General features: G+C 38.9%; 1 protein-coding gene and 1 long non-coding RNA gene across 11 annotated transcripts in view; one reads left to right on the top strand and one right to left on the bottom strand.

Annotated features, from left to right (window-relative positions):
• DNAH5 (dynein axonemal heavy chain 5) overlaps positions 1-20,912 on the bottom strand; it is a 316,103-nt gene that overhangs the window by 136,594 nt on the left and 158,597 nt on the right. For all 10 annotated transcript variants that reach the window (XM_082458341.1, XM_082458344.1, XM_082458345.1 and 7 more), the window contains 11 exons: positions 19,859-19,992; positions 15,401-15,602; positions 14,599-14,834; positions 12,219-12,437; positions 11,325-11,387; positions 10,783-11,021; positions 9,807-10,047; positions 7,456-7,655; positions 4,775-4,928; positions 2,999-3,162; positions 1,723-1,879 (listed from right to left, as the gene is read on the bottom strand). In XM_082458341.1, coding sequence (XP_082314467.1) covers positions 1,723-1,879; positions 2,999-3,162; positions 4,775-4,928; positions 7,456-7,655; positions 9,807-10,047; positions 10,783-11,021; positions 11,325-11,387; positions 12,219-12,437; positions 14,599-14,834; positions 15,401-15,602; positions 19,859-19,992 — 2,009 coding nt within the window. The remainder of the gene's footprint in view (positions 1-1,722; positions 1,880-2,998; positions 3,163-4,774; positions 4,929-7,455; positions 7,656-9,806; positions 10,048-10,782; positions 11,022-11,324; positions 11,388-12,218; positions 12,438-14,598; positions 14,835-15,400; positions 15,603-19,858; positions 19,993-20,912) is intronic.
• Positions 1-20,912, top strand: part of LOC309659093 — a 357,758-nt gene that overhangs the window by 265,820 nt on the left and 71,026 nt on the right. The window lies entirely within an intron of this gene.

The raw sequence follows: 20,912 nt of genomic DNA, 5'->3' as shown, positions 1-20,912 counted from the left end.
ATGCACTTGGCCTTCTGGAATATGGTCCATGCCTCCTTCTCCCTCTTTTCCCTTTGCTCATCACCCCATGTTGTGGGTTAAATTGTCTCCTCCAAAAATATATATTGAAGCCCCAACCCCTAGTACCTGTGAGTGGGACCTGATTTGGAAATGGGGTGTTTGAAGATGCAGTCAAGTTAAGATGAGGTCATCTTGGATGCTGGTAGACCAGAATCCAATGACCTTAGAAGAAGAAGGAAATTTAGACACAGACACACAAGGAGAATGTCAAGTGAAGACAAAGGTGGAGATCAAAGTGATGTGTCTGCAAGACAAGGAACACCAAGGATTGCTGACCACCACTGGGAACTAGGAGACAGGCACTAAACAGACTCTCCTGCAGAGCCTCCGGTCGGAACCAACCCTGCCAACACCTTAGTCTGGATGTCTAGCCTCCGGAACTGTGAGAGAATAATTTTCTGTTGTTTTAATCCATGGAAGCCCTAGGAAAGTAATACACTCCCTCACATACCCACACTTCTGACATCCTAGACTGCCCACACCTCCGGGCCGTTGCACTTGCCCTTCCTCTGGCCAGACTGTGCATCCCTTCCCCACTTGCCTGGCTATGTTCCACTCACCTTCAAAAAATCGGTTCAAACACCACATTCTCCTGCAGGAAGCTTTCTCTTACACCCCTTACACCCAGGTTAGGGCTCCCTGGTGGGCATTTCCATGCTCCTTGTGCATCACACAAACACAGCAAGTCAAAAATATCGATGGTTTAATTGCCAAATTTCTCTTGAATGTTGTACTGCATAAAAACAACTGCAGTATGGATTGCGATATATTCTTCCTTGGAACCCCAGGACTGGCATCATGCCTGGCACACAGCGAGGGGCTTGAACTTAAATGACTGGCATTTAATGGCCTCCAATGGACTAGCTCTACCACTGCATGAGCTGCACTCTGTAGACCCCACCAGAGCACGAGATCCCTGAGGATGGTATATTCCCATTGTTAAGCACAACATCTAGTCCATGGTATTTGCTCAACAGATGAAAATTGCATGCTGGGATGAATAAATAAATGATACTAAGGTTTGTATGAAACACCATAAGGGGAACTGAATATGTTATCCAACTGGAAGGGCCACTTTTTTTAGGGAATTTGGGGTAAAGGGGTAGATTAGACAATATCTTCTGGCAGCTGGGCAAATGTAGTCTTCCTCATGTTGGATAACTTCTTTTGGGTCCCATACAACTCCATGATTCTAGAAACTTGTTGAGAGTGTTTAAAAAAAAAAAACGAAAGAAAAGGTTTTCAATGGAGTATGACGAAAAACATGGAGGACCATCATGACAAAAACATCTGAAGCCTGATTAAAACAATCAAGTCACTGTGGCAATTCTGTTCAGTCAAGGCGCTATTTGATGAGCAATTTGTTCCTTTGTTTTGTTGAATTTCTAAACAGTTAACTTGGCATGTGAATCTATGAATGCTACATACGAAGCATTCCTAATCACATTTAAACTATTTGTTATTCAAATCTACACTTTGGATATTAAGAAGTCACATAGTTCTGAAGGCAAATTGGGCCCAAAAGTATCTTTTTAGTCATCGGGTGATATTTAATGGACAGGGAAGTAAATCTTTGTAAACACTATTGGAGAGCAATTTAATAAAGACAGCTGAGATTCTAAGATACCTAAATTGCTGGCCAGCAATTAGAATTAGGCAAACCTTTTCATGGAACTTGACCGTTTTGATGTTGTCAAACACATTCAGCAAATGGGCTTGTATAGTGTGTGTGTCTGATGCCTGCCCCAGAATCTCCAGAAGAGCAGGGTCCGAGACGAAGAAGAACCGAGGAAAGCAAAGCCGTTTTTTCTCCAAGTACCTAAGTGGGGAGGAAAAGATAAACTTCAAAAGCACACAAAACAGGTCTTTCTAGGAATAAATTAATCTGGATGGGAAAAAGGGAAAAGACTTTGAGAGAATCTAATTTTCCCACACTGTTCAATGTTTTTGTTTTGTTCTCTGTTTTTGTTTTATTTTTTTTTTCATTACTAATTTTGCCAAGTGGGAGTCCATATTCTGATTGGGAGACTATTTTTTTCCAGAATTGATAGAATTTCCTCATTTTTCATAAGTATAATGTATACATTTGACTTAACCTGGAAATATTTGTACTTTCTCTGTAGAAGACAGGAAAATTTACACACAGGGAGTCTTTTGGTTTTGTGTTTGTTTTATTTTGTTTGCAAGCACAGTGCTATGTCAGCTAAAGGCTGACAATTCCAATTCTTAGGATTGTATCTTAAAAGAATCCAATGAATCTATCACTGAAGCAGAAACAAAATCCAGCTGTGTGGAAGGAAGGGTCTTGACACTGTCCTCTGCCTCGAGGAGGTACAAAAACCCAGTGAATGTTTGTTCTTCCTATCATCACCCTACTTTGCTGCACTTTTGTTTCCATATTTAACATATTTCTACTTAGTGATTTTATCATGATTAGCCAAAGGGCAAGAAAATTATTTATTACTCTTGGAGTTCCTCCAGCCTCCATATATGTAAGTGTGGGTGTGGGTGTGGGTGTGTCAGTGTATATTGCTAGGTATTAGATTAGGCTCTCATTTTTGTATAATCTTGACTGCTTGTGTATACTACACACTGTTCACATTGTTCTTGGTTGAGTGTAATGAAGTATTTTGCTTCTTCAGATGTTTATCCAAGAAGGAGATCAGAAAAACAGGTATATTAATTTTAAAAACAAGGTCTGTATGAGAATATTTACAAGCTCCTGTCCCAATGATGGAAGAAGCCATAAATCCTATAATTTCAACATCAGAGGAAATCTAGTAACTGCTTGGAGAGACGATAAGGCTCCAAACGATCAGTTTTATCTATGCCACAATGTTAGACATGAATTGAGTCTAAGCAAAAGAACACCCATTTGGCTAATCCTGTCTCGTGTCTCCGGTCCCTTTCATCTCTAGGATGCTTAGAGTGAACTTACCCAGTAAGGGATTTCTGGCAGATTTCCAACTGGTCCAGCAAGTGTGGTAACAGCTGCCCCATGGTCTCATCTCCAACACAACACTGAACCACACTGGGCATCTCATGTGCCCGAGTCATGATCTTCACCCAGGATTTATCTATGTTGGAAAAGCGCTTGGCCTCCTATGAGCACAAGGTAACAAAGCACACTTGGACACATCTGCGATCCCAAGGACAGAGTGTCTCACATACCTCCCGCTGAGGTCAGACTTGTAACCGTTCTGGATACCCTGTGCATACATGAAATATCACACATGTTCTATTTCAATTCTCCTTGGGCCTTTTGCACCATAGCGGCCCCTTTCTTAAATAAGAATCTTTAGCTCAACCCTGGGACTCACATTATGTTAACTAAAAGCAGGAAGCAGGTATAAAAATAATAATACAAATTGGGAGATTGGGATTGACATATACACCCTACTATACATAAAATAGATAACTAATAAGAACCTACTGTATAGCACAGGGAATTCTACTCAATACTCTGTAATGGCCTATATGGGAAAAGAATCTAAAAAAAAGAGTGGATATATGTATACGTATAATTGATTCACTTTGCTGTATACCTGAAACTAACATAACATTGTAAATCAACTATAGTCCAATAAATATTAAAAATAATAATAATAATAATACAACACAAGATAATTTGGGAGAAAAGCACCCTCCCAACTGTTTTCAATTACCTCCAAATTAAGTGAATCTTATGTTTTTCAAGTTTTCTACACTGAGCATTGAATTATTTGTGTATTTAGAAAACAAACATTTAAAAATAAGATACAAAATTAATTATAGTGTGACCCTAATATTCTGAAATTTTTAAAAATAGATTTTTTAGGAAAAATGGAAAATGTGCAGATTAATTTGAGAGAGTAGGAATTGTGATTTTCTTCCTTAAAACTTTCTGTATTTTACCAATGAGCACATACTATCAAATATGAGAGCAAGAAACTCCACCTAGCTCCTTCAATATTGTATGTGAAAGTCTCCATTAAGTCCAATTTGAGACTCTTCACCCATCAAGAAGAAAAACACGCCCAAATATAAAAGAAAAATAAATACCTAAAATTATAATGTATGGATACATTTCACTGGTAGCCAAAAAATAAATCGGCTAACGGGTCTGCCCTCTATAATTAAACTGAAAACTAACCAAAGAGAAAGCTAAGGAAACCTAAGTGAACAGAACACTCAACGTAATCAGGCTTCCAAAACTCAAATTTATCGTTAACACGTTATAATTTAGCAAACAATTTAAGGCAATTGGATACGAATCCTTGAGTTTTTTCTTGCAGACTTCCACCCCATTTTACAGTACAGATATAATTGGGTATATTGTAGAGTGTGAGTTATTTTAAACTGTCAGTAGTAGAGAACAAATTATCCTACCACTGTCAAGATAACCACTCTATAATTCTGCACTGTTCCAAGTTCCACCTTCAAATTAGCTGAAGAAGTATATCAATTAGGCAAGCATTCATTCTTTGTTTTTTAACCCTCCATTTCCTATAAAACTTCACGGTTTTGAAGCGTTCTTCCTCTCATTTTCACGCCCCTCTTTTCCACAATTACCCTCTCTCTCTTTGAAGAACAGCTGGACAGCAACAACCAAAAGATTGGAGATGGGTTGGCTCGATGGAGGTTGAAATTTATTGCATTTTTAAGGGCATTCTGAGTTATTAGATAGTTCTCTAAGTTTAAAAACCGAATGAAATCGTAAAGAAATTTCGAAGACCTTGGGAAGCTGCTTGGCAATGTCTCCTCCTACAAAGACGGCTTCTAAGTAAATCCACAAGTTTTGCACCATCATCCAATTCTCAATGATGTCTGTTGAGTTGGAAAGGTATTGCACCCACTTTTGAATCTGGCCTTTGAATGGCATATTGTACCTAAAACGAGAAATACATTCAGAATTTTTTTTTTAGTGTTTTGTTTTTATTGTTGTTGTTTTCAAACTAAAGAGGTTTTTAAAAAATCCTGATTTTCACCTATTTCTTCACAACTTTGATTATGTTGCTGGCTTTTAAAATGACGCTACCAAGTGATTCATTCATCACCAAATACTGGGCATTGTTAAACCGACATTTTCCCTCTTGACCCAGGGCATAGAGAAGTGGGAGATGTATCATCTAAGCGTTAGACTTGACTCCACCCAGCTGCTGGAACAGTATCATTCTGGTCATTGTTGCTGTCGTCAAGGGAATAACATTCTCTCCACTGAGCTTCTGTGCCTATTCCGCGGAGTCTCTTGTTCTTCATGTAATGTGGAGCCATTACAGAGCCGTTGGCAGGGACCGAACAACAAATTCAGTTTTCAAATAGGATACTATCTGGACTCTCTCTTTAGCCTGCCCTCTTCTGAGCCTCTTTCCAACTTCCCATCCACTCCTGCCCACCCCACTCATGTCTGTGTGTACACGTATGCATGAGGCTTTCTGCGTGGACACATAAAGCCTGAGAGCCACTTTTCTTCCTCTCTCATAGTTAATCTATCTTCCCTTTTTCCTCGTGAGGCAGAAGCAGACAGTGGTCCCCCAATATTTTTTTCTCCTTCTTCTTTAGATATAGAACCCCATTTCTACCTAGACTCATAGCTGCCCAGTTAAAATACTGAATTTCCCAGCCTCCTTTGCAGCAATGTGCAGTCCTGGGATTAAGCTCCACATCAATATTTCTCAACCCTAGCTGCACATTCTAATTATCCGATAAATATTAAAAACTACCAGTACCTTAAAACAAAACAAACAAACAAAAAAACCTACCAATACCTGCCTGGGTCCCACCCCTAGGAACTTTGATTCAATCAGTCTGGGATGTGGCCCAGGCTTTGGGATTTTTTAAAGTTCCTTAGGTGTGTCTAGTGTGTAGCCAAGTCTGAAAACCACTCTTCCGGATGGGAAGTGAGCAGCAGCATTGGATGTACGGGGTAGAAGGAGGAGAAGGGCTACACCTGGTAAAGATGGAGAGTGAGCCAGACAAAGCTTGGGTCCCCGATGATGTGGTAGAGTCCACACTCCTACCTGAGCCATCAACCTTGGGACATTTTTCTAATTGAGAAAGACATAAACTTCAGTCTTGTTCAAGCGATGTTGTATGTGGTGCTTCTGTTATTTGTAGACAACCCTACTCCTAAACGACTGTACTGCCTTTTGTTGTTTTTCCTCTTCTCCTTCTTCACCCTTTCTTGATCTCTCCAGTCCAACATAATACGGGCTTGAAGTCATCTCAAATATTAGTCATATTAGTGAATAAAATTTTAATTTCCATATTCTTAAGTATTAAGCAGATTGCTTTAATACTCTACACATCCTTCTGGGTTTTTTTGTTTGTTTGTTTATGATTTTCACAAGAATATAGGTCTATAACAACAGAGATCTTGGTTTTATTCACCCTTCTAACCACAGCACCTGGAAGACCACATGGCATGCAGTAGGTGTTCCGTAAATTTCTGTTGAATATGCATTCCTCATACAACTCTGTTTGTGGGTTCAATGCCATTGGTAAGAAAAGTTTACCCATTCCTAATGCAGATGATATTTACTTAATGTATATGTGTACTTCTTCTACCTCCATAGGGTATGTTATCTTCCATCTGTCCTTAATTCTGGTTGGGTGTGACTAGTAACCAAATTCATTAAAACTCACCAAATTCTAAGTAGTTCAGACTCAATGTTACTCAATGTTACTCAGTGTTACCAATTGAGATTGTTAGTTTCAATCTCTAAGACCTAATTTTATATTCTATATTACTCATTTCAAACACTTACACAATTACCATATATTTGAGAAAATCCTTGGGAACAAAAAAATTATTTCAAAAAGCACAAGAGGAAGCATTGAACCAAAGAAATCTAAGTTTATGCGTCTCTGGCTCGCACGTCCAAAGCTTGACAGCTCTGCTGCTACCGTCAAATAGAAATGTTAGGCTGGTATCGGTCTGTGCTGTTTTACTTCTCTTTATGAATTAACTTCATTCTCTATCTTAATCTGTCATCTCATTAAAGTATGTACACAACTAAGAGTTTCTAGTCCATAGGTGTTGACAAAAAGGTTTCCGAAGTAATTATTCTAAAATTCAGAATAATTTTCCTTCTGGAATCTAGAGCCTGTCGAGCTGTCAGCTGTGCAGTGAGGCTTGTCAGCAGCAAAGCTGAAATGTTCCGCAAGATCCAAGTGGCTAATTACATGGTGCATGATTTTGTGCAACTGATGGTCTCAGACACATCCCCCAAATAGAGGATAATGAAATAAAAACAGTATTGTCCATGCCGTGCCTAAGGCTAAAATTAAAACAAGTACTTTTAATGTTGAATAGATTGTACGAGGGGTATTGTTGCATTTTTTAAATTAATTTCCCTTGAAGTGTTTGTTATTATAGTTCTCAAACCTCAGGGGAAAGAAGGACGGTTTTCCTACCTGTTGCCCAGTAGGGAGCCCAGTAACATCAAGCTGTCCTCCATGCTGGCGATGATTTCCGATGTACTGTCTCCTCTCAAGAGGAGCTCTCCACGGGTTTTAAAGCTGCCAAATGTGAATGTTTTGTTGTCCCATTCATTAATCACTTGCTTCAGCTTTTGTTCAATGTCCCTCTCTTTCACCGCACTGATACAGATGTCCTATTGAAAGTGCAAGCTCTCATTTTATCACACGAAAGTCACACATCCTTCTCAAATAGTCTTGGTTCAACAGAGGTCCTGTCTATACTCTTTCGTTTATATGTATCTATAAATACTTACATTTCCAGATCTAAACTGCAATATAATAAATGGTGTGTGTGTGTGTAGATATATAGATTTATCCTAATTTGTAAAATTTCCCACCAAACTATTCCAGAAAGAAAGAAGACAGAAAAGATATACAGCAGTGGAAGATTTTCAGCCATGATATAAAAGAAAATGCTGCCATTTGTGACAGCATGGAGGGACCTTGAGGATATTGGGTTAAGTGAGATAAGTCAGACAAAGACAAATATTATATGATAGCCCTTATATGTGGAATCTTAAAAAAACAAACAAAAAACAAAACAACAACAACAACAACAAAAAAAAAACTTGAAAAAACAGAATGTGGAATGGTAGTTACCAGGGGCTGGGGGTGGGGGAATGAGAGAGATGTTATATCTATTTACAGCTAATAGATAAATAAGTCCTAGAGATCTAATCCACAGTACAGTGATTATAGACAACAAAACTGTATCCTAAACATTAAATTTTTTAAAAGACTAGATCTCAATTGTTCCCAGCACTAGAAGAAATGATAATTGAGGTGTTAGCTAATGCTACAATGGAGATTAAATTGCAATATAAATGTATCAAATCACTATGTTGAACACCTTAAACTTACACAATGTTAAATGTCAATTATAACTCAATAAAAATTAGGATAAAAAAGATATGCAATAACCTTTTAAATTTTGCAACTTTCATCAAAGACTCAAAATTTAATGTGTCTCTGATTTAACTCTAAAGTCAAACCAACGCAGTACGAGAGGAGGGAATGAACAGAAACCTGACTTCTTCCCAGCGCTCTGACCACTCTCCCTGTCTTCTCTGCAGCCTTATCTTCTCCTGGACCATTGCTCAAACCCATCCTTGCCCTCTTCTTGTCCCTCTCTGGATGAGCATATCCACACCCATGGAGTCAGCAACTTTTGTATCTCCAGGAAAGACCCACGCCCACTGCTTACTGGGCTTCTCTGTTTGGATACATCAAGGGAACCCAAAACACAATCTGTGAAATATCAAACTCATGCCCAAAATCAAGCTCATAGTCTTTGCACTTTGTCATTCCACCTGATCACCTTCCAACACTCCCCATCTCACTCATAAGCACCATCATCCACTTAGATCTCTCAGCAAGAACTCTAGGGTTCATCCTTAGCCCCTCCCGTTTCCCTACCATGTTCACTCCGTCAAATTCTATCCAACTTTACCTCCTAACGATCTCTTCAATCTTGTCTCCCCTCTTCAGCTTCACTACTTGCCTCCTCATCTGACACATCATTATCTGTTGCCGGGGATATTCAAGTAACCTCCCAACTGGTTTCCCAGCATTCCCCCTTTCTGTTTTCCAATTCTTTCTCCTCACAGCTACCAGGGTGATCTTTACAGAATGCAAATTTAACCACGTCATCCCCCAATCAAAATACATCTCCCAGTTGGCTACTGACTGCTTCAAAGACTGAAATGGATAACACATTCTAGGCCCACTCCATCTCCCCAACCTTAGCTGTCTCCTCTCTCGCCCACCTCCACACCTCGGCCTTCTGGTCCCCTAAACACACCTCAGACCCTTCACATATGCTGTTCCACCTGCCTGACATTGTCTTCTCTGCACTTTCCAAGCCCCTTACCCCCTCACCACACAAGCACACCCCGTTCACCCAGCACCCAGTCTTCCTGACCTTCATCGCCCTCGTCCCACCCCCAGAGAGGTCAACCCCATTATTAGAGGCCCTCATAGAGCAGCATACTTTCATTTCAATGGTATTTACTGCAGTTTGTAACTACACCTTCATTTGTATAATTATTTAATTATACAAATTATTTAATGATCTATAAACACAGGAACGTACTCTTATGTCCCCAGCACTTAACACAGAACCTGTTACATAAACATTTGTTGAAGAAATAATAGCTGAGTACCAGGAAAAGAGTTTTGATTGTCCTAGCATGTTGTACTGCACCAACAGACCATGATGTAGGAAAACTCTCAAATCCCCTGGGACCTTCCAATCTCCCACCACATCATACGCTCAATCACTGTACCTCTATTTCCTCTTTGTATTTCAGAAGAGGTGCCTCCATGATATGTCTTAACTTAAAAGTTTCATTCCCCACATCTAGACTGTGCCCAGTGAGAGCAATTATCCTTTCCCAGTGCCTTTCCATCATGGCCTTACTGGCCATGCGCTCCAGCAGTGGACAACACTCGCTGAAATCATCAATGGTCTTCTTCAGATCCAGAAAAGCCTGCCAGCCCTTCAAGGCCCGGGGCAGCTTCCGACACCTGCGAAGAAGAGCCAACATGAAAGTTCATTTGAATAGAAGCCTGGAATGTCTCCAATCCAAGACTGTCTGCTAGCATTTCCATCAAAAACAGTCACCTCAAATACCCATCACATTGTTAAATCTCATGACTCAGAGGACAGCTGTTAATATAATACACTTTTACATTGCAGAAATTTGCTCCTCCCAATCAGGAATGACTTTTTTCAATTTCCTCATAAAAATTAGGTAAAAGGCATTACTTTAAAGAATAGAGGTGCCTCCCAATTCAATTCAATTCTCCAAACATGTTTTGAGACCCTACCAAGTACAAAGCACAGCAGAGTGTTTCAGGCTGTCAACCGAAAAGTACAACAAATGACCCTCCATTTTTGGGGGGGTTGAACACTTCAAGGATGTAGAAAAATCACAGGGCTCTTGCTTTTATTTCAAGTAAATCCTCTAACATAAACTTCAAATGTTGATAAGTGTAATATAAATAGAGATCAGCTCTCTCTAAGATGCAGGAAAGGCCCTGGCAAGATTCATCCAGGTTTAAAGGATGTGCTTGTCTCACCAGGCACACACAGGGGTAATTAATAAATCGCGTTTGACGAGGGTGATGTCAGCGGACAATAGCAATGAAGCATGATGTGCTTTCGAAACATCTGGGTGAAAAACGAACCCTGACAGCCTATCAAAGAAGAAAGCATTTGAGGTTCAATAGCTCTGGGCATGCTAAACGTTAATTTCTCACCTGTTCTGGAACTCTAAAAGTTCACTGCTGATTTTTTCAATATTTACTTCTGACCACAGAATATCGTGATAGCTATTTACAGTTTCTATGACACTGTTGTACAGAGCGTATATTTTCTGCAGAAGATTCAGTTGCTTCTTGATTTCGAGAAGCTGAGGATACTGTGTGATTGGCAGACCAAAAAGCTCCTCTCCTCCAGTATAGGTGATATATTTCCGATAGATATTATCAAATTGATTCTAATAAAAATACAAGTGAAAACTCAACAAAAATGATTTACATGTGAATAAACATGCAAATGAAAAAAAAAGATTGGCCAATAAGCAAACATGTATGATCTCTGAGCACATGTAAATGAGAACTAAATGAGTACAATTAATTACATAGAAACCAATGCTAACCATATCAAATCACAGTTTTTAAAAGGTAAGTACATACTATATTCCACAATGGGCTTCTCTACATTAAGCGGAAAAAAGTATGTGTTTAAAAGACATTGAGGTTTTGGTTCTATAGAAAGTCAAAGAAACTAAAAAGATCACCTGAAATATGATAAGTCTATCACTGGCTTCCTGGGGTTTCAAGCCGCTAGCCATTGGACCATTCTGAAACAAAAAGTTAAAATAAACATAAAATAAAATGAAGCATTTGCATACAAATTTCATGAGCACTATGTATTTGAATATCAAATTTTGTTTATATGCATGTCACATACAGGATAGGAAACTTAGTTTTTTATTTGTAAAAAAGGGCTCAGGAAAGTAACTCATTTGGAAATATTTTCAAGGCCAAAAAAAGCCAAGTTAAGGTCACAGCTTTCATATGTCAAGAAATTTTGAAAATTAAAAATATGTGCTATTAATTTATCAGGTGACATGAAGGGTAAATAACTATTCTGTAAGAAGCACCAACAGTGTCTGGTTTGAACTAGAACACTAACGCCACATGACACAGAGTTCACCACTCTAATATCTATTTGTAAAGTGACCTGTAATGTTAACATTCCAATCAGGTTTTCCGACATTAGACCACCTTAAATAACTGGATTTCTGTGCTTGTTCATACATGAAGTTGGTGGTTTGGCGTGTTACCAGTTAATAAGTACAAATTTTACCCTATACTCTACACATTTCCCTTCTGTAGCACATTGTAATTGGCTGGAAATGGGTCTCTTTAAGCAACATATTCCCAGCAGATAAAAAGTTTTGGGAAGATGGAATTATGAAGTTGCCTGGAAAATGGCAGAAGGAAGTGGAACAAAAGGATGAATACGTTGTTCAATAAAGTTCTTGGTGAAAGTGAAACATGTGTCTTTTATTTTTATCTAAAAAACCGAAGGCACTTTTTGGCCCACCCAATATTATCTTTAAACAACTACACGTTGCATGCTGTAGTCACTCTTCTCCCAAAATACATAGAGAAAGCGAGAGTTGTACCAAATCGTAGTCCAAGTAGAAGTGGTGACAGTCTTGGAGGAAGACCTCCACGGTACTAATAAGCTCTTTCCTGAAACTGGGCTGCAGCGAGACTAATTCATTCTGCACTTCACTGGCACGTGCCAGAAGCTTCTCCCAAGCGTAACGCAGAGCATCCACTTTGTCCATCTCTTCCTTTGCTATCAGAAGCCCATATTTGTTAAGCAGGGCATAGGATTCCTACACAAAAGAAGAAAAATTTAATTTCTGCCAGTCAGGTGCATAAATGTATGCACAGTCATTTTTTAAAGCATTAGAATGGAAAAGATCCACATGGCAGGGAAACTGCCCAGAGAGTTCTAGTTACTCTACTTGCAAACTTGGAAAAGCTTAAGTGAGCAACTGAGCCACTTAGCTTCAGTTTCCTCATCTGTAAAACAGGAAAATTCCCTGGCTGCTTCACAGGATTTTCGTGAATATCAAAAATATATATCAGTTTAAATGCATTTTGAAAACTATAAATCATTATACAAATAAAAGGTATTTTTACTTAGGCCCCTAAATTGTATTTGAAGACTACAAAATTAAATCAAGTAAATGAAAAACATAAAACAATTTAACTGCTAATTTTAGAATAACAAAATGAATCAGAGTTTTAACTCTATCCTATTTCACTTTGTTGGTAAAAGGTTCCAACAGTAAGACATAAGAGGGCATTCTTGAATCAGAGCCTAAGCCAAGTTATTGCCCTCAGGACACAAAATCCTGGACTATTCTCTTGTCTAGAAGATTAAAATAAGGCAAAGTTTGGTTTTCATGAGAAAGGATTTTTCCTAAATATCCCTGGCCTCTTCTCCCACCATTACTCTTCCCCAAAGACAAAAAATGAACACCTGATTGTTGATTTGGGGAAAAGATTGTTGACTTGGGCAAGCATAGCCCAGTGCCTCTCTTCCTCTTCCCTCTTTCTCCTTGAAGGCGTGCCTCCAGTCTGCACCCCAGTACCAATCAAATCAACAAAGTAACACAGAGACCTGCAGCTTTCCAATGCTGCCTTTGATGGATGACTAAGTACAATTCTGGGACTTAGTGCTCACAAGGCCATAGTGTGTGTGAATAGGGTGGGGAGATGGGGAAAGTAAGATACAATGGCAACATGGGAGCTGAACACTAAATCAGGTCTTCCAAATAAGTTCTATCAGTACTAAAGATTGCATCTTGAGCTTGACTACTTGACAACAGTTTGTCTTAACTCTCACGTCAGGGGGAAAGGGTTGGCAATTGCTGGACCTCCTCTTCAAACCCCTTCTCCAAACTCCCCTGGTCCAAGTAGGGGGTCTTTGCCTTGATGTTTCAATTCCAAAGAAGAACACAGTGGACCACGTGATTTCCCTGACCCAACACGGTAGAGGTGCAAACCTTCAGTCATCTCTGCCATTTTCACGGTAATTTGAAATTTTTCAAAATTCAAAGAGACGTGCAGAAAATATGAAACAAGAGTAGGATCCTGACCATCAGAGTTTAAGGCCAGACATTTAAGTCATGGTGTGATGAAAAGATAATGTTTCTATAACTGGAACTGTTCTAACGCTACAGTTATACTAGTCTCGTTTAAAAGAATATAGTAACCCATTCCTGATAAAGCGTTTGCATCTAGAAAAGACAGTATGATAATAAAAACAAAAGTAATGTGCAACATTAATCAAACTGCATGATTTCTTTGACCCTCAGTTTCCTTGTTTGGAAGTGGAGTGTTGTAGGAAGTATTAAACGAGCTAATACAGAGTAAACCCATGAATGGACACTGTCAGTGCCCCATCCAGGTCCTGTTTATCAGCTAGCTGGTATTTGCAACCCAGATTGTTGGGTGTGTTGGCTATAGGAATTAAGCTGCCTTCTTCCCTTGAAAATTGTCCTCAGCTGATAGGAGCCTCCTCATGAGGAAATAATGGTCAATGACCAACTGATTTGCGGAAATAAAGACAGTCCCCCCTTGCCTCAAAATGGGGCCAACTGTGTGGTACAACTCATGTTCCAAAACACTCCCTGTGGGATCAGGCCGAAGTTAGTCTACAGCTAAGATCACACCCTGGCTTAGCTTCCTCCCACCCCCAACCTCATCCTTTTCTGTTTCGTTCAGTCTACTTCTCCCATGAGCACTCAGCAGTAAATCACTTATACAGAAATTCTCATCTCAGGCTCCGCTCTTCAACACCTTAAATGCTGTGTAAAGGACTAGAACTGCCCACACGAGGCACCCTACAGGTTAGGTATCATTACTGAAATCGTTGTTCTTGGGTTTAGCGGCCACTTGTAATTCCAGTCCAGATCTGGTCAACAGTTCATCTAATAGAGCCCAACATATGGAGATGTTTCTATAGAACAAGTGATTATCAGTTACCTCAATAGGTCCCACTTGAAAGTCAATGGAGATTTGCTGCTCCCTAATTTCCTTCAGGGCCACCATAGCAATTCGAATATCATCTAGGTCTTTAATTGGGCGATTCAGTTTCTTACTGAATTCTTCAACAAGTGTAGAAATGTTTTCCATCTCATTTCTGTATTTTCTGTTACAGTGACGGCCAATGACAACCATCCAGGCCTTCGTCTCAGCGGTCAAGGTGAACTTCAAGTCAGCTGTAAAACCCACATGTCCACCGTTCAGTTTGAAAAACTTGACCCAGTATAAGGAGACCCAGTGTAACGGTTTACCAACAGTAAACACTTTGCAGCTGATAGCCCTCTAACACATGAAAAATCAAACTGGAAAGAAAATTAGTTTTTCCCAATCATTATATATTCATTCATGTTATAAAGCCTATTTGCAACAATTCAAAACACATTCCAAAATGGGAAAAAAAAACCAAAACAGTACCTATCAAAACTGTCGGAGCTAAGCCTCAAATCTTTGTTATTGTTATTTATTAAAGAAAGGGTACATTTTAATTCCAAATATGACAGACTTATCCCTTGTTTGAATTAGCATTTATTTTCAAGGTTTAGCAGCAGAGTGTTCAAAATAGTCCAGAATAAATAATTATGCAGAAGAGAATTAAAAACAAATCTACAAGCTGGTCTTAAAGCTTGAGGCCAATAAAAGGAGAGTCAATCTTTAAGATAGCTAGAACTCTCTGGAATACTAATCTAGGTAAAGAGACAGAGTAATACGTTGAATTTTTATGACTGAAAGAAAATGAACCAACCTGTGTACAGAGCAATGGTACCCGCACAGATACACTCAGGCTCAGTGTTAATTTCTTGCTCTAGTTTTTGGAAATAGAGAATCTGGGATTCAAATTCAGAAAGCAAGGGGTTTTTCATAATAAACGTCACAATGGTTTCTTCTTTCTCCTTTTGCCAAACGTGATTGTAGCGTTTGAAGCAGTCGGTGGATGTAATAACTTCCTAGAATACAAATAACGTATTTGTGTAGAGAAGGAAGAATCAGAAACGGCATCATGATATAAGTGAACATTTGCCAGTTGCTGGTGGTTCCCATGGATTTATTAAAATGTTTAATTAGTGAACGGTGTGACTAGTTGAAAATGCCACAGGACTGGAACTGGATACAATAGTGTAAATAGTAACCTGGGACTAGTAACAATGTAACTGGTACCATCCTACCAAAAAGAGAGGGGAACAGTTTCTCAGGAAAAAAAAAAAAAAAAAAGAGAGAGAGAGCGCGAGTCCATAAAATCTCTTGTGGACCAGGCCCTTTTGATTGGAGCTGGACCTTAGGTCAAAAAACACAGCGCAAATCATGCCACAGAGAGGGTGGTGCTATGGGGGAAAAAAAATACTCTGAGGTCACTTTTTCCCATTGCACAAACTCCTCCAAGACTCTCATTGGTGAAATCTACTGGAAGTCTCAATGGAAACCCACTGACTTGTTCCCTAAGGTCAGAGCGTGGAGATTAGATCTAGAGGGACAAATAGAATATATCCGGCATCAAGCCCCATTGAAAGATTGCATGGAATTACACAAAATGTATAAATACATTAGATAAGGACCGACATCCACACAATATTAAATCTTCCCATGTGTTTCTAAATCTTCTCACCTCTTTTTCTTTAATTCCTTGTTAAGTTTTAGAGAACTCTTCATAAAGACCCTACAAACTTCTCATCATGTACGCTCCTAGGTATTTTTCAATGATGTTGTTATCGTAAAAAGGATCTTTTTTCCATTATCCTGATAACTGTATGGATGGCATATAAGTTTTTTTAAAAACTGGTTTTTTAACGAATGGTCCGCTTTGTTACAAAGTGTGCTTCTGTAAGATGAATTGGCTTTCTCGCAACTGGCAAATAAGGAATGATGTCAATATAACAGGAAGGTCACATTGTCAAATGCTGTTTTTCCTAGCACTTCATTTTGTACCCACTAAAGCAGCAAACCAAAGAGGGGGCACAATGCTTTTTGTCTCTTCTTTCTTTTGGGTTAATTTGTTCTCCACTTTGTTTTGAGAATGTTCTTTGCACAGTTAGACCTGATCTTTGTATATTTTATCCTTGTTTCCATAACTCAGTATTTTCAACTGTTTCTTACACCTTGTTACAACTTCTACCAAGTTTCTTTCACCTTTTGATAGTATGTAAAGTTCTATACTGACTATAGCGTTGTTCAACAGGTTAATATTTTACTATGATTGTTATTGTTTTGGGTATTACTCTGGTTACAGAATTTCCTAGGTTGTGTGTGTCTGTCTCAAGCTCTTTTTTCTCATAATCCCTATTATATGTGCAACTTTGCAAAACAGGCTTTTCAGGAATATGTTTATTGCATTACAGCAGAAATGCCTATAGTTACCTTTCAACTGACTACTAACTTAACTCTTCTTGGGCCATATGTTTTTTTTAGATTAGCGCTTTTGGATTTACTTGATAGATAATCATATCATCTCCAAATAATTAAAATTTGTCTCCTCATTTCTAATGTTTATACCTCTTGGTAGTCAACTTTTTCTATTGGCTTACATTATAATTTCAGAGTTACATCTGCATGAGAAAAAAAAATTTCAACTGAGATAGAGAGAAAAGTGGCATTATTTGAAAGCATAGAGCATTACCAACGGCATTCTAAATGGTCTGATTATTTTAAGTAAATTTCACCAACCCGTACCAAGCCAAGCAGTAGCTTTACTCTAGCTCCCCACGTGCAGCTAAAGATGCCCCTTGAAACCTCAGGATTAATGAATGTTGACACTTCACACCCACTAAAATGCAGAAAGCTAAGCCTGCCCCCGCTTGTCCCAACTACACCTGATGCCCTGGCACGGGCTGAGATGTTGACATGCACACCCAGAATGCATTGCAGCAGCATCTAGACATATTCACAAATGTATGATGGTTTGGAGAATGAATTACAGATTATCAAAGATCCCTGAATATGGGTAAAATTCCAGAATCCTGAGCTCTTTCAACACCCAAGAGTTTATAATATTAAGAACATACCTGGGACTTCCCTTGTGGCACAGTGGTTAAGAATCTGCCTGCCAATGCAGGGGACACGGGTTCGAGCCCTGGTCTGGGAAGATCTCACATGCCACGGAGCAACTAGGCCAGTGCACCACATCTGCTGAGCCTGCGCTCTAGAGCCCGTGAGCCACACTACTGAAGCCTGCAAGCCACAACTACTGAGTCCGGGTGCCACAACTACTGAGCCTGCGCTCTAGAGCCTGCAAGCCACAAGTACTGAGCCTGTGTGCCACAGCTACTGAAGCCCATGAGCCTAGAGCCCGTGCTCCGCAACAAGAGAAGCCACCGCAATGAGAAGCCAGCGCACCGCAACGAAGAGTAGCCCCCGCTCGCCACAACTAGAGAGAAAGCCCGTGCGCAGCAACAAAGACCCAATGCAGCCTAAATACATAAATAAATAAGTAGATAGATTTATTAAAAAAAAAAAAAAGAACATACCCTAACTAAATAAGTTTTAGACTCTCATTTATTTTATCTGAGTCAATCTTTATTAAACTGGAACTTTTGAAAGCAGAGGTAACCTAAAGCCTAAAGGAAAAATTACTTGAACTACATATGTAGGGCTGATCTACTTAAGTTATTTTAATTGCCATGGTTATTTTGATTGTTTGGTCCAGCTCATCTTTTCAAGCCAGGCAGTGTTATAAGTTGATGGCCAAACTATGGATGTGCTGAATGTAGGTCAGGTTTATACTCTGATCCAACCAGTTATTGTAAGAGGAAAGGGGCTGGGGTCAGAGGAGTTTCTGCGGTCGAGGACGGGTCAACCACAGAAAATTCAGAAGGGTCTATGGCTGTGGAGAGCCATGTCTAGCACTATGACCAAGTGTGCATATAGTCTTCCAGAAACAATCTGGCCATCCTATCAATCTGGATAAAGTCCTTCAAGTTATTCTAAGTGCCAACCCTTTCTATTATCTTAAGGAAGACTAAGATCTGTACATTTCCTTCACATAATATAAAGGCAAGTGCAACAACAATGGCGCAGACATAAGTATCTTGTTGCCTGCAGTACATTAATTTCAACTACTCTGTCTTGCCCTTGGATTTTCATAATAGTGGCTGCTTATATTCAGAGAAAGTAATGGACTTTATTATTGATCTATTTTATTGTATTTTCCATGATTACTGAGACATTTGAAAGCATACTTGAATGTTTATTATCATCATAGAATACTCTACTAAGCACTAGACAAATATTTGTTAAATTGAATTATGTGAACGCAATCCCTAGGGCAAAATTAAATACAAGACCTTCAAGATATTAAGAAAGGAAAATTGAAAATGCATAAATGCAAAAGCTTCCAGTTCCCTCAGGAATACATTAAAATTAAACTTAACATTTCCTCACATGGTTACAGCAAAGGCAGCTTTTCAAAACACTTTCAAACAAATGAAACTCATTCTATCAAAACTGAGTAATAATAGAAAAGATATATTTACTGAGTGACAACTGTTCCCTCAATAACGAGAAACATTTTTAAAGAGTCAGGAGGTCTTAGTGCCAATGTGAATATTTTCTTTTAAGTAGAAATTGACATCAGGATTTTGAGTCTTTTTAACCACAAAGACAGATTTGTCTGAACAGAAAAGGGAAAGTTGAGAGAAGAGCAGTTTGGAAGAAAAAATTAACCTGAATTTACATCCATGTCCAGTACAAGTATGTGCTGAAAATATTTTTGATATTCTCAGTATTATCTTATTTCCATGATATACATACATGTATACACAATATACATAAATTTTCATCTATTTTATAAGATTTGCCCAACTACACAAACATAAAGAACTGAGTGTAAATCTTATTCTATTTCAAATGATTCAAGTCAGTTCCAGCATCACTGACTCTCTGAAGGTGAATTGCAGCACCCGTCTGACTTGGGGTTTGAGACATTTGGAATTTTTTAACAGACTTACCTGTACTACATAAATACATAAAAAGTTCAAAGGCATTAAACAGAAGACAATATAAAACACAGAAATAATCATTGTCTTTCACCTTGCAATCTAGAACGAAAAACCTTGAGTTAAACAAACATTTGCTGAGCACGTACAAGATGCCATAAGCTGCTCACTGAGGGCACAGTGCGTGAGACCCAGGCTACGTGAAGGACAAGCTTTAATGTGCAGCTTCAATCTTGTTGTAAAGCAGAAGACCCTGGCTGCAGATCCTCTCGGCCTACCTTTTTGGTGGAGCTGATGATTGTGCTAAGCACAGAGACTAATTTTAGAATCTCTTTGTTGTCAGAAACATTCTTATAATAGTTCCTGTTTTGCACAGGAATGGGTAAGTTCACAGATGCTATCTCAAAGGTATCTAAAAGCAAAAAAAAAAGAGAGAGAGAGAAACATTTATATCAACGGTATATAGAACGTGCTTTAAAAAGATGAGTGAATTTCTGTAATGGTAAAGTAAGGACCTCTGAAAAAATCTTCTTTATAAAAGCAATTGAAAACACTGGGCAAATTTGTCAATAATAATTTTTTCAGGACTCTGGACATTAACCAAAGCTTGCAACAATTCAAGGAATTGTTCATTCGAGAAATATTTTGAAATTTGGGTAACAACAGTGAGTTTTGTCGTATGTTAACTGGTTCTACATACACTGCCCCTTGCTGGCTATGTGGCAGCCTCGAGAAACAGGAGCTTTGCAATGACCGTGGCTGTGAAAACCACAGCCAGCAGCAGGTAGCATTCACCAGAGGGACCAGCCTGGGCTTCAGGCTCCTCAAGAAGCCCCATACAATTGGCCCTACTTGACTTGTCTGGAAGCTCCCTGGGCAAGCCCCATTCAAACAGTTTATCTTTATTTGACCTGACTCAGAACCCACTGACTGAGAAAATCCCTATCCCCAAGGCATTTGTCAAAAAACAATCAGAACAAAACAGAAGCAAACTCATAGATACAGAGAACAAACTAGTCCTTGCCAGAAGGGAGGGGAAAGGAGGATGGGCAAAATCAATAAAGGGGATTAAGAAGTCCAGTTATAAAATAAATAAGTCACAGGATGTAGTGTACAATACAGGGAATATAATCAATAATACTGTAATAACTTTGTATGGTGATAGATGGTAACTAGATTCATAGTGGTGATCATTTCATAATGTCTAAAAATACCAAGTCACTATGTTGAAGTACATAAGTCACTTAGTTATGAAGTAAGTCAACTATACTTCAATTAAAAAAAAAAATCAGTGACATTTAACTTCACAGCTGCCTGAGGCAATGATATCCA

The sequence above is a fragment of the Balaenoptera physalus genome (assembly GCF_965194825.1).
Source record: "Balaenoptera physalus genome assembly, chromosome: 3".
NCBI lineage: Eukaryota > Metazoa > Chordata > Mammalia > Artiodactyla > Balaenopteridae > Balaenoptera > Balaenoptera physalus.
The sequence above is the reverse complement of the archived record's forward strand: the minus strand, read 5'-3'. Positions and strand labels throughout refer to the sequence as shown.